We start from the raw sequence: 17,004 nt of genomic DNA on the forward strand, positions 1-17,004 counted from the left end.
GCTGTCACAAGAATGAACAAAAATGTTCCATCCCCCAGGGCCAGGGAGCTGTGCAGTGATCAGAGGGAATCTGATCCCAGATCCAGCAGTTTAACAGAGCTGGGAATTGCTGTCAACCACTGCCTAGATTCCCCTAGAAATCAACTTCTACTGCACAAAACTCTTCAAATCCACTCTTTAAATCCAGTGTTGTCTCATTCCAAGCATGGAGTGACTGGTCTTTTACAGGATCAACCCCAACAAGCTTTTTATTTTACAAGACTTTTATTCTGCTTCACAGATCTGACTATTACAGCAGTAAAATTATTACAAGTGACTCGTAACATTTAGTTCCAAATAAAAGTAGAAAAACACCAAAAAAAACCAATAAAAGGAAAGTTAAATGAGATGTGATGGGTGGTAAATGTGTTTTAAGAGCACAGAAAAAAAAAAGTATATAAAAATACATCAGGAGCAAGGATTTTGGTTTAGTTACAGTTGTGACACCACAGAGTCACAGAATGGCTGAGGCTGGAGGGGACCTCTGGGGTGGCCCTGTCCCAGTTCCTGCTCAGGCAGGGCCACCTGTCCCCAGGGCTGTGTCACCTGTCCCCCTGGAGAGGTCCAGGCTGGAGCTTTCCCCCCTCCCTGCTGCCCTCAGGATCCTGAACTCACCATCCACGGCCTCTCCAGCCTTGGATCTCGCTCTGGGCTCAGCAGAGCCCCTCTGTTGGCTCCTGTGTCCCTTGCAGGAGGAGTTTCTCACTCCAGGAGCCTCCAGGATTGCTCCTGAGTTACCCCTCCAGCAGGGATCAGGGTGGTTCAAGTGCCCCCTGAAATCTGTAAATTCCAGCCTGAGCTGCTCCTGTCTGTGCAGGGTCTGATCCTCTCGTTTTCCCAGTAAAACATCACCTCTCCCTGCCCTCCCTTCACTCCTGAGCTCTCAGCACCTCCTCAGCCATCCCCAAGAATTCCAGCTGCTCTCCCACACCAGGGACAACTCCCCTTCCTCGTTCTCCTGCAGAGCCCCCAGAGCCCAGCACCACAAAGCCCAGAATACTGAGAGCTGTTCACTGGAAAGGTGATAAATCCAAGAGCAGGTAAAAGGCAGAAATGAACCAGAGAAAGGAAAGGAGGATGTGTGTGTGTTTGTGTGTGTGTAAAGTCTATTTTATGGCAAACTTCCAGTCCTTTGGCCACTATAAAGCAAAATCAGTGGATTTCATATAAATTCTCTGTATAAAGGAATGTCTATGAACTGTGTACAGTATGGCCCAGAATAAACATCTCATCATCAGCCTAATAGAGCTCCTCACAGAGGAAAAGAAGGTGCTTAGTCATGGTTCATCTTCCCAAGAAAATCCTGTCCGCAATTGGACTAGTGCCCCAAAACACCATTTCAGGAACAACAGGAATTCCTTCAATGGAAAGGAAAAGCAGAGTCTGCCCAGGCTGGGGGAGCAGGAGCTGGGCAGGGCCTCAGGGCTGCCCTGCTGCTTTCAAGTCCGTGTGGTTGATGGGCAGGGGGTGAGCCTCCGTGTTGAACACCCAATCCTCCAGGGACAGCACGTCATCTTCACAGAACAGAAGATAGAGGTACCTGCAGCCACAGGACAGGGACACACAGGAGAGGTTGAAGGAGCTCAGCAGGGCTCCAGGCAGGCACAGGCAGCAGCATGGGACACATTCCCACCTCCCTGGACATCCCCACCCTTCCCAGGTAACCCAGCTCTGGATCACAGCAGAGCTCTTCAGCCCCAGCCCCTGGGAAGGAGCCTCCAGGGAGCCAAGGGCAGCAGAGATTCTGCTGCAGGAAACTCCCAAAGCTTTCCAGCCTTGCCCAGTTTCCCCCAGAAAGGATTGGCTTGGAAAGATCCTGGAAGCTCCTCTGGTTCCAGCCCCCTGCCCTGGGCAAGGACACCTCCCCTGGGAAGAGAAGACTTCCCCCTCATCATCTGCAGCTCCTTGAGCAGCTGCTGCAGGAGCTGTGCTGCCCTGGAAGGCCCCTGGGAGCCCAGACCTACTTCAGGGTCTCTGCGAGGAAGAAGCTCTGCTGCATGTTGTCGTGGGTGGGCGTGGTGGTGTACACGTCTCGGATGCCAGAGAAGCCAGCTTCCACCCTGCAGTACTTCTCCAGGGCCTGGGGGGACACAGAGCCCTCAGCCACCCCCAGCAGTGCGGGGAGCAGCAAACACCCTCAGTGGAGATAACCCTGAACTGAGGCACTTTGTGTATTCCTGCCCCATTGCTCATGGCTTTGAGATCCTGCCCCATTGCTCTCAGGTTTGAGAACAATCTGGGTCAAAAGGAACCTTCAAAATCACCCAGTTCCACCCCCCTACCACGGACAGGGTCACCTCCCTCTAAACCAAGCCTCCCAGAGCCCCATCCAACCCAGTCTGGAGCATTCCTGACCCATCTCAGCGTTTAACACGATTTCAATAATTTCTGCTCCTCCCTCCTACCGAAGCCAAGATTTCCACAGGAATGCAGGAACCCCACGAGCTCCGTGCCCTTTTCAGCCTTACCTGGACCACCTCCCAGCCCCAGTGCCTGTACTTGGGCTGGTGGGTGAGCCTCCAGAGGTACATGTAGCTCTCCACCACCTCGGGCCGCAGGATGTAGTAGCGCTCGCTGAGCCGCGTGGCCGTGGCCTCGCTGCCCGCGTCGAAGCGGAACGCCTCGGGGCCCAGCTTGGTGTCTGGGGACAAGCACAGCACTGTCACTGCCAGGCCAGCAGCAGCAGGACACCAGCCAGGTGCCTTCGGGCTGCTCAGCACGCCAGGGTTTGCCTAAGGCTTTGCTGAGCCTTTTTTTCTGCAGTGCCTTTGGAGAGAAGGGATCAGGATGGTGATAAAACCAACTGCACTGGTTTTATAATCAGAAAATCGGGGGTATGTTGGTCTGCGGTGAGGAATCCCAATCTCTTGCAAGCACTATCCAGCACTCAGATCCCTGCTTTCAACACCAACCCTCCTCCCTGCTGGAAAAAATTGGTTCATGGTGCCCAGAGCAGCTGGGGCTGCCCCTGGATCCCTGGCAGTGTCCCAGGCCAGGCTGGACACTGGGGCTGGGAGCAGCCTGGGACAGTGGGAGGTGTCCCTGACCATAGGATGGAATTTAAGGTCCCTTCCAGCCCAAACCCCCCTGGCAGGGCAGGCAATGCCCCCCTGCACTCCAGGTACCTGAGCGTGCGTAGGACTCGTGGCAGGTGCTGGTGATCTCTGCTGCCAGCTCCATGTGCCTCTGCCTCCTGTCCCCCGGGCTGTGCTGGGCCCCCAGGGCAATCATGCCCCCAGAGAAGCAGGCCAGGTGCCCCATCTTGTGATCCAGGATGCCACCCCTCCACTCTGCAATGTAGGTCAAGCCTCCTGCAGACTTTTTCACCAAATGCTTTTCTATTGCCTAGAGGGATGAAAATCAGGATCTCAAGAGAGTGGACAGTGAGTAAAACTTACTCAGTGTTAGTTAGTGCCAGGAGTGAGTACCACGGAAACCAGGAGGCTCATTCTGAAGGTCTGAACCCTTCTCATGAACCATGTCCCCCCCAAAAACCAGGGAGCAGCAGCTGGCTCCTCACCTCCAAGGCATCGTCGTACATCTTCTTAGCTTCAGAGTCCTTCTTGTCTGACATCAGCCAGGATTTGATGAGATATTCATAAAAGCTGTCCCCGAGCCCCCCGATGGAGACGTGGTCTGTGGTGGGAAAGCCAGGAAAGAGCTTCAGCTTCATGGCAGACAGTGAGCAGCTGCCTTACAAAGGGGAAACAACCTCGTCCTATTTAATGCCCTTGTTCTCTCCTTCCTCTGCCCAGCTTCCTGGGGAGAGCTTGCAGCATTGCTTTTCAGAGAGGAAGAAAGGTGGAAAGTGCAATCAGGAGAAAAATGTTCTGTCATTTTCCAGAGCATTAGTATCCCTTAGCAGAACCATTCAGAGGCCTTATTTTACAAGTTATTTATCCTGCAATGTGAAGATGCTTCCTGTTTATGGAGCCATCATCATAAATCCAGCCTCATAAAGCAAAAGCAGCGGTGGGTACTGAGGGATTTCCATCTGGATGGAGCCCCTGGGAGCTGTCCCTGCCTCAGGAAAGGAAGGAGAGGTGTTTGGATCCCACAGAGCTGCCAGCAAGGGGCTGTGGACACACTCCTGGGCTTTGCCATTTATATTCCTGCCTCACTGAGGACTCTGAGCCCTGGGGGAGGCTGGGGCTTGCTGGCACATTAAAATGATAAAGTCAGGTACAGGGATGTGCGCTGCATGTTTTCCTCTGCAGAAATGAAATTTCCCAGGCTGTCTGCTCAGAGCACCCCCTGCTCTGACCTCCCAGGAGGTGCTGAGGGATTGCAGAGTGAAATGGGCCTGGCAGCTGCAGGTTTGTGCCTGGGGGGAGCTGCTGGATGCATTTCCAGCTCCAAACTCTGCCACAGGGGGAACAGCAGCGTTCTCCCTCTTTACAGCACTCAAGCACTCCCATTTTTAGGAGAGCAAGACAAATGGCCCTCCCTGGACTGAGCCATCCTGTTAATTAACAAATTAACAGTGTCCCCCCCGGCTCTGCCCCACCATCATTTCTCAGCTAAGCTCATGCAGCAGGTGTCAGAGCTGCTCAGATTTTTGTTTCCCCTCTCCTTGTACACAGATAAAGTCCCGAGGCTTATTCCAAATGCTGAATCCTCCCAGCAGCACAAACCAACAGCCACACATCATTTTCCTGACCTGAAGAGCAAACATCCCTGACACAGTGTGTCCAGTGATCCAGGGAATAATCCCCAGCAAAACAATGAGATTAAACACCCGGCTGCTGTGCCAGCAGGGAGGGCAGGGGATTTGCAAACACAGGCTGCCTTTAAAGAGCAGCTCTGTGATCCTCAGTGTGTCATTCAGAAACTCCCCAAAGCTGCAGCCCTGGTGCAGAACTGCTTTCCATGGGGCAGGGGTTGCCTCCCAGGCACCCTGCATCAATAAATCCACTGCCCCCAGGTAACAGCTGCCCTCCCACAGCCTCTCCACTGATGAGATCTGCTCCTTCAGCCAGGTCAAAGATACACCTTTTAAGAAAATCACAGCAATTTCAAGGAAAACAGCTTCCTGCAAAGAGCTTTAATGGCAAGAGAGAAAATGAGAGCCTGGCCTCTCCGGGGAGCTGCAGATGCCTCCCTGCTCTGGCCCTCATCTGTTTCTCCCCAGCAGCACTGGGGGTGCAGAAGGGGCTGATCACTCTTCTTCCTCCCTGGAATATGGGGTCAGATCCCAAGGTCACAAACAGCCTGTGAAAGTCTGGCTGGAACCAGGAAATCTCCAGGCATCTCCTGTCCCAGCAATCAGAAACTGCTTTTAATGGGCTCTGGAAAGCACCACCAGGCCCCTCTCTGAAAATAGAAATTAAATTCGTGGCAGAAGAGACAGAAAATAGAATTAAATTGGTGGCAGAAGAGATGAGGGCTTCCTCCCAGCACCAAAGGGCAGCTCTGGTTCAATGGGACAGCTGTGACCATCCCAGACACTGCTGGGACCAGCCCTGCCAGCTGAAGGTCAGGGATTGCTCAGAGCCAGAGCTCTGTCCCTGCCTGTTGCCACCAGAGCCACAAAAGCAGCACTGGGAGAGCTCTGGAGTGATCCAGCCCAGCAAGAAGTGCCACAGAGCACGGGGACACCAGGAGCTGCAGGACTCAGGGTAACCTGCCTGGATAACAAATGTCACCCACTGACAGGTTCAAAGCAGCCTCTGAAAGAGACTTTTCTTTGGCAACATCAAATCCAGCAGCCAGAACAAGCAGATCAATACCAGAGCAGAGAGTGGAGGCCACAGATCAGGGCCCAGCTGCAGAAGAGGCACCTCCTGCTCCTACCACAGGGCAGAGTCCTGAGGAGGGGCACAGCCCCTGTGTGCCACCTTCCCGTGCGTGAATTCCTCTTCCACAATTCCCCTGCCCTCTCCAAGACCTTCCCAGATTATTGCTCCAGTGCTGGGCTCCCAACAGGAGAGAAGCAAACATCCTTATCTCATCCTTCCTTCCCAAATGGCTCTGCAGAGCTGCCATGGTAACAGCAACAGGAATGCACAGGAGAATTCCTCCCTGCATCCGAGGGGGATCCGAGGGGGATCCAGGGCTCCTCCAAGCCCTCTGCCCCTCCAGGTGGTTCCTGCACTCTGGAGGGGAACTTCACTGTGCTCCCCATGCAGCTCCCTGTGCTGGCTGCAGGATCCCAGCCTGGGCTGGCTCCCAACACCTGTGGGATGAGCCCCTGTGCAGGGAAGGCCCCGATTCTCTCTCTGAGAACGCTCAGAGGGACACTCTCTGCAGCTGGGACACTCAGCAAGGCCCCAGTGGAGCTGGGACACTCAGCAAAGCTGATTCTCCCTCTGGAGCTGGGACACTCAGCCAGGCCCCAGTTCTCTCTCTGGAGCTGGAACACAGCTGGACACACATCTGGGGGTAAGGGCACAGCTCCTGCCCTGCTCCCTGCAAAGCCTGGCTTATCTCCTGTCCCACAGCCTGGCTGGCTGGCTGCTGTGCCAGGAGCCCCTGGGGAAGGAGGGGAGGAGGAGAGGCTGCCATGCTGCAGGCAGGGATACCTACGCTGCACCCAGCTCCCCGTCACCGGGCTCAGGAAGTTGGGGTACAGGCCCTGGGGCTTCTCCACTCTGCTGAGCACCCTGCGGATGTTCCTGACCTGTGAGAGAGCACAGACAGCCTGGGGTTAATGCTCTGCTGCCAGGGCTGCCCTCCCTCCATCCCTCCATCCCTCCCTGCCCAGCCCCTGCCCTGCTCCAGCCCAGCAGCCCGGACACAGCTCGGGGAGGGAGAGGCTCTTATTTCAATCCTTATCTCAGAAACAGCTCTGGAAACCCTGCAAAGCCCCAGGTCAGCTCACTGCTGTGGTACAGAAGAGATCTGGGAGATTTTGTCCTTCCAGCACCTGAAGGGGCTACAGGGAACTGGAGAGAGACTTTTCCCAAGAGCGTGGAGTGACAGGATGAGGGGGAATGGCCCCAAGGTAAAGGAGGCCAGGGTTAGGTGGGATATTGGGAGGAAATTCCTCCCTGTGAGGGTGGGCAGGCCCTGGCACAGGGTGCCCAGAGCAGCTGGGGCTGTCCCTGGATCCCTGGCAGTGCCCAAGGCCAGGCTGGACAGGGTTTGGAGCACCTGGGACAGTGGGAGGTGTCCCTGCCATGGCAAGGGTGGCACTGGAGGGGCCTTGAGGTCCCTTCCAAACCCAAATCTGATTCTTTGCTTGGGGATCTGGGTGGAAATGGGAGATGTGAGCCATGCCAGGGGTGATTTTTTCCATGATCCAAAGGGAAAGGAGTGGCAGGGATGAGTGACTCACAGAGCACTTAAATTCACCATGTGGTCACTTAACGTGATGAATTGGGGCCTTTAATTTCAACAGGAGACAGTTCCCTTAATACCCCAGAACAGCCAGCACTTAACTCTCTAAAGCCTCCCTTGGCTTCACCCCCATTAAATCCAACAGGCCTTTCCCTTAAGGGACCCAGTTAAATTCCAGGCAGCATAAATATTCTATTATAACCTACAGAGCAGCTAATTTGCCCTAAACCTTTTACAAAATCAGACAATTTGCACGCCAAAAGCTGGCTACAGCCTTCAGCCAGTGCTTCCAAGGAAGTTGTCAGGCTCCCTAATATTTACTGGAGTTTAGGAGCTTGGCATATTCATGACAGGTTTGAATAAAAGACACAGATGGGCTTTAATTCCTGCTAAAATTGCCCAAGTCCCAAGCTGGGAGCTCATGAGTTGATCTGCTCCCCTGCAGGAACTTCCCACAGAAATTGTTGGGAAATTGGTGTGATTCCTCCCTGTGAGGGTGGGCAGGCCCTGGCACAGGGTGCCCAGAGCAGCTGGGGCTGTCCCTGGATCCCTGGCAGTGCCCAAGGCCAGGCTGGACAGGGTTTGGAGCACCTGGGACAGTGGGAGGTGTCCCTGCCATGGCAAGGGTGGCACTGGAGGGGCCTTGAGGTCCCTTCCAAACCCAAATCTGATTCTTTGCTTGGGGATCTGGGTGGAAATGGGAGATGTGAGCCATGCCAGGGGTGATTTTTTCCATGATCCAAAGGGAAAGGAGTGGCAGGGATGAGTGACTCACAGAGCACTTAAATTCACCATGTGGTCACTTAACGTGATGAATTGGGGCCTTTAATTTCAACAGGAGACAGTTCCCTTAATACCCCAGAACAGCCAGCACTTAACTCTCTAAAGCCTCCCTTGGCTTCACCCCCATTAAATCCAACAGGCCTTTCCCTTAAGGGACCCAGTTAAATTCCAGGCAGCATAAATATTCTATTATAACCTACAGAGCAGCTAATTTGCCCTAAACCTTTTACAAAATCAGACAATTTGCACGCCAAAAGCTGGCTACAGCCTTCAGCCAGTGCTTCCAAGGAAGTTGTCAGGCTCCCTAATATTTACTGGAGTTTAGGAGCTTGGCATATTCATGACAGGTTTGAATAAAAGACACAGATGGGCTTTAATTCCTGCTAAAATTGCCCAAGTCCCAAGCTGGGAGCTCATGAGTTGATCTGCTCCCCTGCAGGAACTTCCCACAGAAATTGTTGGGAAATTGGTGTGGGCTCTAACAGCCCACACCATCCCACATTTTCCCTCTCAGGGTGGTTGTGCTCCATTTTCTGTGCACACACCAGCCCAGGAGAGTCCCTCAGAAAGGTTTTGCCCTTTTCCCTCCACAGGCTTAGGAGGAGAAGAGGAAAATCTCTTAGGCTGGGGACAGAGGTTTGACCCTGGCTCAAAATGCCACGGTTTGAACCCAGAATGAGGATGCAGTTCTGGTTTTTAGCAGTGCATCCCCAGCATTTCCTCCTCTCTCCCCTCCCTTCATTTCCTCACACTGCTCCCTTTCCTGGCCTCTCTCAGCTCCCCGTCCCCGGCAGCAATTTGTCATTATCCCTGTCCCCAGAGCCTCAGCCTTGTCTCTGTTTCACATCACCAGCCTCCCTTGATCTCCCCACAGGGTTTCCTGGGTTTCCTGTTTCCCTTCGCCCTCTGCTTTTCCCTCCTCTGTGACACTCATTGCTCACCCCACCCTCACTGCTTTCCATCCCCTCCATCCCAGCTCCACTTTGCTCTCCCAGCTTCTTCCTCCTCTTTTTTTTTTTCCTGTCTCTCCTTCAAATCCCCTCCTTGTTTCACAGCTGACAGACCTGCACTGGACACATCCTGGAAAAGCAGAATTTTTGAGGGTTTTTTTGGCGATTCTGTCTGCTTGTACCCTGCTGTGGCACTCTGGAGCAGCCCCATTTCCCTTTGGGCTCTGCCTGGAACAATCTGTGTCCCTCAAAGAGGCTCCTGAGGGATCTGCATCCCCCTGATGGCTGTGCCCTTCTCTGGGTAAAATCCACACTGGGAAAAGCCCCGAGGAGGATGAAGAGGCCACCCCACAGGAGCCAGGCTGGGCTCACTTGCCTTTTCTGCAAACACTGGGTTGCCAGAGAGCTCGGAGAGGTGCAGGAACTCCAGGTGCAGGGTCCCAAATTCTGCCAGGATGCTGCTGCCAGCAGATGCCCAGCCCCAGCTCCAGCTCATGCCACTGCAAGGAGAGAAAAGGGAACTCTCACTGCCAGGAAACAGCCAGAGCCAAGGCAAGCCAGGTGGCACTGGGGCATGGAAAGGACACAACACACAGATTTAGGACTCACACACAGATTTAGGACTCACACACAGATTTAGGACAGACACACACACAGATTTAGGACTCACACACAGATTGTAGGACAGACACACAGATTTAGGGGACACACACAGGTTTTAGGACAGACACACAGATTTAGGACAGACACAAAGATTTTCAGCAGCAGTTCCAGGGCCACTGAGCTGTGATTTTCCAGAGATTCTTTAGGACTGGGCTAACACACAGACTGCACAAACTGCACTTATTTTTGTGGGTGAGGAATTCCTCCTGAGCAGCTCAGCTGACAAACAGCTTTGGAGGAGCACTGCCACCCTGCCCTGCACAGATATTTGGGATCAAATATCCCTGTGGCACCCCAGAGCTCTGGGTGTCCCTGGAACCCTCCAGCAGGACAATCCTGGAGGATGCAGGGTTGGATGTAACCAAGGCAGCCCCTGTGGGCGCTGCCCCAGAGGTGTGGTGGCTCCAGGTTTGCATCTCCTGGCAGTGAGTCCCGGGCAGGGGACAGCTCCAGGGACAGGTGGGGTGACACTAGATGGCGCCGGGAAGCTTGGCTGGGAGAGAGAGAGGGGTTTGTTGGTTACAGGAGGTTAAAACTAATGATCCTGAGCACGAAAATTAAAAAAAAAATAAAAAAGAAGTTTCCCTTGTTGTGATGGAGAGGAAATCGTGGCAGGTCCCGAGCTGGCTGTTTGGTCACAGAGCTCAGTCCCTGCCCTGCAGGGTCACAGCCTCCCCCTGCTCTGCTCTGGGACATGGAGAACCTGCCAGGAGTCCATTGCTGTCCTTGATTTACTGCCCTGGGGGAGGCTGCACCAAACACAGCCTCACAAACAGCGCAGCTCGGCTCAGCAGGGCTCAGCTCAGCTCGGCTCGGCTCAGCTGCCAAGTGGGGCCGTGTTTGTTGTCCCAGCAGCTCTGTGGGGTCCCAGAGAGCAGCACAAGGCTGCCCTCCCCAAAAGCACAGCACGGGATGTGCTCTGGAGCTGAGCCTGGGCTCAGACAGCACAGCAGAGCTGCTGGGGAGGGCCCGGAGGGAGGACACAGAGCCCACGTGCAGCGAGCCCTGGCTCAGAGAGCAGCCTGCAGTGACCCCCTGCAGGAAAACGTTTTGTCAGCCTCACCAACTGGGCCTCCAGAGCTGCTCTGCTCTCCAGCAGCTCAGAGGAAGCCACTGTTTAAAGGACCTTGGCCTCCAAGGGAAAGGAACACGCCCAGAACCTCCTTTATCTCCCAGGTAAGTGGGTCTGGAATGTCAAATCATTGCCTTCCCCCGTGGGGATCCAAAGCAGCAAAACCAGTGGTGGGTCAGGAGAGAGGCCAGGAGAGGATGCTGAGGGAAAATCTGAAATACAGAGGGTTTAGGGACGTGTGAAGGAAAGAGCTGCAGCACAGGGAGAGCTCACAGAGCAGAGCACAGAGCAGCAGCTGGAGCACACAGAGCACTCCAGGGCCAGCGTGGCAGCTGGAGCAGCAGGATGGAAAGCAGGAGTGTGGGATGGGACACAGGGAAAAGCAGGAGTGTGGGATGGGACACAGAGCAAAGCAGGAGTGTGGGATGGGACAGAGCAAAGCAGGAGTGGGAGATGGGACAGAGCAAAGCAGGAGTGAGAGATGGGACACAGGGAAAAGCAGGAGTGTGGGATGGGATACAGAGCAAAGCAGGCAGCCACAGGAAACTCTTCAGCAGAGAGGGGACCCCAGAGGAAAAGGTGACAGCAAGAGATAAAGGCAGCTGGTTATGGGAGAGCTGGAGGGGTGGCTGTGCTTGGGCCCTTGAAAATGAATGTGCAGAACTGACTCAGTGCCAAGGGTTTTTTTGGTTTCAAATTTCTGAACGTCCCTTTTAACCCACCCCCCAAGCTGCCACCAACAGAGGCCCACACACGCTGCAGGACCCTCCTCCTCCTCCTTCTGGGATGCTCAGGTCTCTCTGGAATTAGCACATCCTTACAAAAGCAGAACTGGAGGGAGAATTCCTCGTTGCAAAACTCTTCTGGGCTTTGTTCTGGCCCTGATGTTTGGGTCAGTGTGGTCTCACAGCCTCACCTCGTGCTCCCCTTGCACACTGAGTAATTCCCATTCCCTGGGGGCTCACAGCCTTTGGCTGCTCAGGCTGTGGATGCAGCTCCCTCTATCCCTGCTCCTAAATCAGCTGGCACTCCAGCCCTCACAGCAGCAGCCCCAGAGCTCCAGGCAGCACTGGGGGCTCTGTCGATTCTCTCTGCTCTCACTCAAGGTCATCAGCAAAACACTTTGGGAATGTCTGGGCAGACAGAGGCTGCTTCAACTGTCTTCACAAAGGGCAGGGGAGGGTTTGGCATTTCTGTGAAAGGTTAGTCTCTGCAGAGCCTTTATCAGGCACAGAGGAAGCAGGATGTCTGTGCTGTAAAAAAAGACAATTACAGTGCTGCTGGTGGCTCCAGTTTTCCCCGGGATCAGGAGCACATCAGACAGCTGAGGGCTGACAGTGATATTTGAGCAACGCAGCAGCGTGAGCCAAATGTTTGGAAGTCTTTTGCTCGAAGAGCCAAGGAGGAGATTTGGGCTAAGGGCTGGAAAATGACTCTGAGGGTTTCGCAAGAGGTGAGGATGAAAGGCTTTGTTAACCCACATTTCCTGCAGCTCTCACCCGTGGATTTTGTTTGGATGCATCAGAAGCAGCAAATCCAAATCCAAATCCTGCCTGGCTGGCAGGGCATTGTCTGCCAGGAGAGGCAGGAGCAGCAGGGCAGCCCCAGCTCTGCTCTGCTTGCTGCCAGACCTTTTGCAGGGAGGGACTGACTGAACTCAGCTGCCTCCCTGGCCATGAGAACATCACCAACCTGAATTCTGGCCCTGAGGAAGGACAGAGCCTGGCTGAGGGCTGTGTGCTGTATTCTGTTTTCCAGCACCAAAACTGTCAGCCAGTCCCATCCACTCCCTTGCCCAGTTTTTCCAATTTTTAAATCCATTTTTCCTGGATGAATTCACATGCATCTAGTTGAGCACACTGCAAAAATCCATGCTATGAGCAGAGTAGAAAATCACCTTTCACAGAACATGAGAGTGAGGAAAATGCTCCTGCAGCAGGGAGCCCTGTCAGGAGGCAGAGGAAGAAACTGTGGCCAGCCCCAAATTAATTAATAAAACACAGCTGGGTCTGACCTGAGTCACCTGCAATCTGTGCCAAGGTCTGAGCTGGCAAAGCAAGTGACCTGCAGGAATCTGCCCTAGAGGGGACAGCTCTGAGGAGCTGCTGCTGCCCCTGGTCCTTCCCAGCTCCCAGAATAAAGGAAAAGCTGCTGAGGCTGTGCCTTGCCTGCCCAGGTTGATGACTCCACGTGGGATTCCAGTGGGGGTGTTGAAGGCTGGCAGAAGTTTCTCTCCAAGTTCCAGGGCTTTGCTTTTGAACACCTGTTAAAAGGGAGGATAAATATTTGATGGAATGAATCACAGAGGATTCCCCACATCTCCTTTTCCAAACACACAGTTATAAAACACTGGAGGTGCTGCAGAACCCCTGCTCCAGGTGTGCTGTGCCCTGGCTCCCCTGCACAAAAAGTCTGAACCAGAAATCTCACTGAACTTGGGCATCTCTGAATTTCCTCTCAAATCTGCACTAAACCAGCACCCAAAGGCTCAGCCTGGACCAGAGCACCTCAGAACAGCACCCTGTGATCTGAGCTGATCCACAGTGCTCTCCAAATCCTTCCCACTCCCAGCATGGCAGAGAACAGAAGGAGCTGCAATGGCTGAGCTGAAATCAGAAATCCTTCTGGGCTGAAGCACTGCTAGATTTACAACACGGGCTTGCCCAGATTTTGTTTTCATCTCCTGTTGTAAAAAACATGATTTGCAACCAACCATCCTCTCCTTGCAGCTCTTGGCCAAGAAGGATTGGTGGTTTCATGGCTAAGCTGCTCCTTTTGCACTGGTAATGCCTCAGTTTTGGGCTTTCCACTCAAATTGCAGCTTATGGTGCCTTGCAGCACAAAGCAAGCACACACAATTATTTTGGGACAGGCTGATACCAGCACTAATCTTCACTGCAGAGATTAGTCCTGATCAAGAGAAGCCTCTAAGTGACTTAGGAGATAAAGCACAAGCCTTTTACCTCTAGCCCTGTGGTGGTGGCTCTCAGAAAGCAGGAATTCATTGCTCTAAAAATACAGCACTGAGGAAACCTGAGCTCTCCTGTGGGCTCTCAGACCTTTGATACTCTCACAAGGAAACAGGGGGTTGGTTCAGAGGGGAAAGCAAGAGCAGGGACTGGGTTCTGCCTTTCAGTGACACTGGGTAAGCGACAGGCACTGCCCCAGCTGCTGGTGGGACTTCAAGAGGTCACTGCTGGAGTTTTATGGTTTAATGTGGCTTCTCTTTGCTCTGTTGATCTGAAACCCGTTGAAGTTGTCACTGAGGCAGACTCTGAGTGGGGGCACTGAGTCTTTGGGAGTTTTCCCTGGAGGGAAATCCCAGAGGGAAGTCATTCCTGGGATTTGAACACATTTGAACACATTTGAAACACAGCTAAGCAAGAGAGCTGCTCCTGGATCAATGGTGTCAGTGTGCAGGAGCCATCCCACCCTGTGTGCTGGGGCAGCAGCAGAGCTGAGCTCTCCTTTAGGGCCACTCCTCACACAACTCCCCCTGAACCAGAGTTTCAGCCTCCCAGGGCAGAGCATTAATTAATAATCTCCTCATCTCCCTACAGATGTAAAATTCCAGCCCAGGCACACCAGCAGAGAGCTGATGGCATTGTGCCTGGGCTGGGCAGGAGGGAGGGCAGTGGAAATGAGATCTCTGCTTCAGCCAGGGCTCCAGCACCCACCGCAGGGGCTGTGACACCAGCCCTGCACCCCGGGGCACTGCAGCTCAGCAATTCCTGCTCCACAGGCAAGTGGGGAGCCCCTGCCCCTCCCAGCTGCCCTCCTTAGCCCGAGGCAGGATCTGGGATGATGTCTGATGAAATCTCAGCCGACTTGCAAGAGAGAGGAACAAGTACAGAGACAAAGATCCTCTGCAAATGGCATTTCCCCGGGGAGCAATGTGTCCAACTGCAAACGTGTCTGGCTAGAATTGCCCACAGGAGGGAAGATCTCTGGCAAATGAGCCATGCACGGTGTGTGCAAGGTAATTATTCGAGGCTTAATTAAGGGAACATTAGTGGCATTTCCATATTCACAAAAAGGATGGGTTTGGCCTGTTGTTAAGGGGGGATTATCTGATGCTCAGGGCAGGGCTCTCAGCTGGTTCCAGGGGCTGGGGGGACACTGTGGGGACACTCCAGGGGCTGTGGGGACACTCTGTGGGGACACACCTCCTCTCCAGTCAGGTAGTAGGTGGCCAGCAGCCCCCCGATGTAGCGGATGTTCACCTCGAACAGGGAAGCTTCTCCATTCTGCAAAGACAAAGGACAGCCCTCAGCCCTGTGCCCATCTCCCAGCACTCTGCAGGGACAGGGGGAGCCTGGAGGGAAGGGAAACACCCAAACTGCCCCATTCATCACCTGAGGCAGCACCTGGGTCAGGCAGGGCAGATCACACAATCACAGAACCTCATCCAGCCCCAACCCCTGGCCCTGCCCAGACCCCCCAACAACCCCACCCTGGGCATCCCTGGAGTGGTGTCCAAGAGCTCCTGGAGCTCTAATCCAGCCTAAACTTCCCCCAGCACAAGTTCAGGCAGATCACTGCACTCAGTGTCCAGCAGAGCTTGTGGGCCCTGCAGTCCCTGTCCTGCCTTTCTGGACTGTGAGAGCTCCTTGTAGAGAGGCAATATTGAATTAATTTCCCCCTGCCTCCCTTGCTGTGCTCCCTGACTCCACTGATCAATCCATAGCATTCACTCTTGTCTTTACAGATCAATCTATTCTGCAGGCCAAGATTAAAAGCTTTTATGAAATCCAGATAAATTATCTCGCAGTTGATTTTGTCCCTTGTTTATCGATTCAGTAACAGACTGAGACCATTCACCAGATTTATCAGATGTGGGCTGCCTTTTATGAATCCATGAATGCCAGTGGTGCCCTCCCAAATGATGCTTCTCTGCAAAGGCAGCTGCAGGCATTGTTCCCGTGGGAGAACCATTCCTCACAACAACTAGACTGGCATTAAACAAACACAAGTTTGAGCTGCACTTTGCTTTTAACATTCTCTGTGTGCCACTGATGAGATGCCATCAGCTGGGGGTGAGGGATGCAGGGGCAGAGGAGGGACAGCACCTTCAGCTGCCAGCCCAGCTGCGCTGCACCAGAGCCCCAGCACAGCTCAGCAGCCCCAGGGAGAAGCAGCTCTGGCTGTTTCCAGAGGTGATGCCCAAACCCTGGCTCCCCTGTGCTCCCCCTGTGCTGCTGAGGTGTCACCAGGTCCCAGCAGTGACACCAACAAAGGGCCCAGACAAGGGGAGCTGGGCTTACAACCCTAATCTAATTTAATAAGGAAATTTAATAAGGAAATCTCGTTTTATCACAGGCAGACATTTACCTGAGATGAAACAGAACTTGTTCTCTGATGAGCAACATTTCCTTGGAGTGTGTAATAGTGAGAGTCTGTTTCCATAACCCAGAGCAGAACACAAGAACCATTAAACACTGAACCTTGTCAGCCAGGTGAGGCTGATCTGCTGGCCCCTGCTGCAAACTGGGCTGAATCCCTGCACTGCTCCCTTTGGCCTCAGAAAGAAAATCAGCCGAGTGGTTTCTTCCCCCGCAGAGCTCGTGGGGAAGATTGTGATCAGGGCTGGCAGCTGAGGTGGCACAGGCAGGCACTCCCAGCAGCTGACTCACCACGTTCAAGTCAAAGCTCTTCTCCACCCACTGCTTGGCTTCCTGGAATTCCTCCTCGAGCTCCATGATGTACAGGGTGTCTAAGGCATCGATCACAGTTGCTCCTCGAAGGCCTCCTGTGTGGCAGAAACACAGCAGAGAGATGAAAGCACAGCTCTGAGTCAGCCTGGGGGGCTGGCACAGGCAGAGCAGCTCCCAGGCCCTGTGCTGGGGGTGCCTGGGGAGCATCTTCCACCTGGGCTGCTCAGCCCTGCACACACCATTTCCACAGGCCTGAGAGAATGCTGAGCTCTGGAAGAACTTCTGGTGGTCTTTGCAGGGGTCCCAGGATGAGGGAAGAGATGAGAATGTTGACTCCATGTTTCAGAAGGCTCGATTTATTATGATACATATTTTTATGATATATATTTTTATTATATTTATTATATTACATATTGTTTTTATGATATATTATTATATTATATGTTTTAGGATACATTATATAATATATAATAAAATATATAATATAATAATCAATCTTATGATATATTATTATTGTTTTATTATACATTTTTAGTATATATTATATTATTTTATTATATATTTT

At 53.2% G+C, this 17,004-nt stretch overlaps 1 protein-coding gene across 2 annotated transcripts in view; it reads right to left on the minus strand.

Moving 5' to 3' along the window:
• Window positions 1-245: 245 nt before the first annotated feature.
• MAN1C1 (mannosidase alpha class 1C member 1) overlaps window positions 246-17,004 on the minus strand; it is a 49,846-nt gene continuing 33,087 nt past the window's right edge. For both annotated transcript variants that reach the window (XM_031062078.1, XM_005427094.3), the window contains exons 3-12: window positions 16,419-16,534; window positions 14,952-15,032; window positions 12,954-13,048; window positions 9,427-9,550; window positions 6,565-6,658; window positions 3,560-3,675; window positions 3,165-3,384; window positions 2,508-2,680; window positions 2,004-2,119; window positions 246-1,579 (exon numbers count right to left, since the gene is read on the minus strand). In XM_031062078.1, the coding sequence (XP_030917938.1) occupies window positions 1,459-1,579; window positions 2,004-2,119; window positions 2,508-2,680; window positions 3,165-3,384; window positions 3,560-3,675; window positions 6,565-6,658; window positions 9,427-9,550; window positions 12,954-13,048; window positions 14,952-15,032; window positions 16,419-16,534 (1,256 nt within the window). In that variant the 3' untranslated portion in view covers window positions 246-1,458. The remainder of the gene's footprint in view (window positions 1,580-2,003; window positions 2,120-2,507; window positions 2,681-3,164; window positions 3,385-3,559; window positions 3,676-6,564; window positions 6,659-9,426; window positions 9,551-12,953; window positions 13,049-14,951; window positions 15,033-16,418; window positions 16,535-17,004) is intronic.

This window comes from Geospiza fortis, unplaced genomic scaffold, assembly GCF_000277835.1.
Source record: "Geospiza fortis unplaced genomic scaffold, GeoFor_1.0 scaffold432, whole genome shotgun sequence".
Lineage (NCBI taxonomy): Eukaryota > Metazoa > Chordata > Aves > Passeriformes > Thraupidae > Geospiza > Geospiza fortis.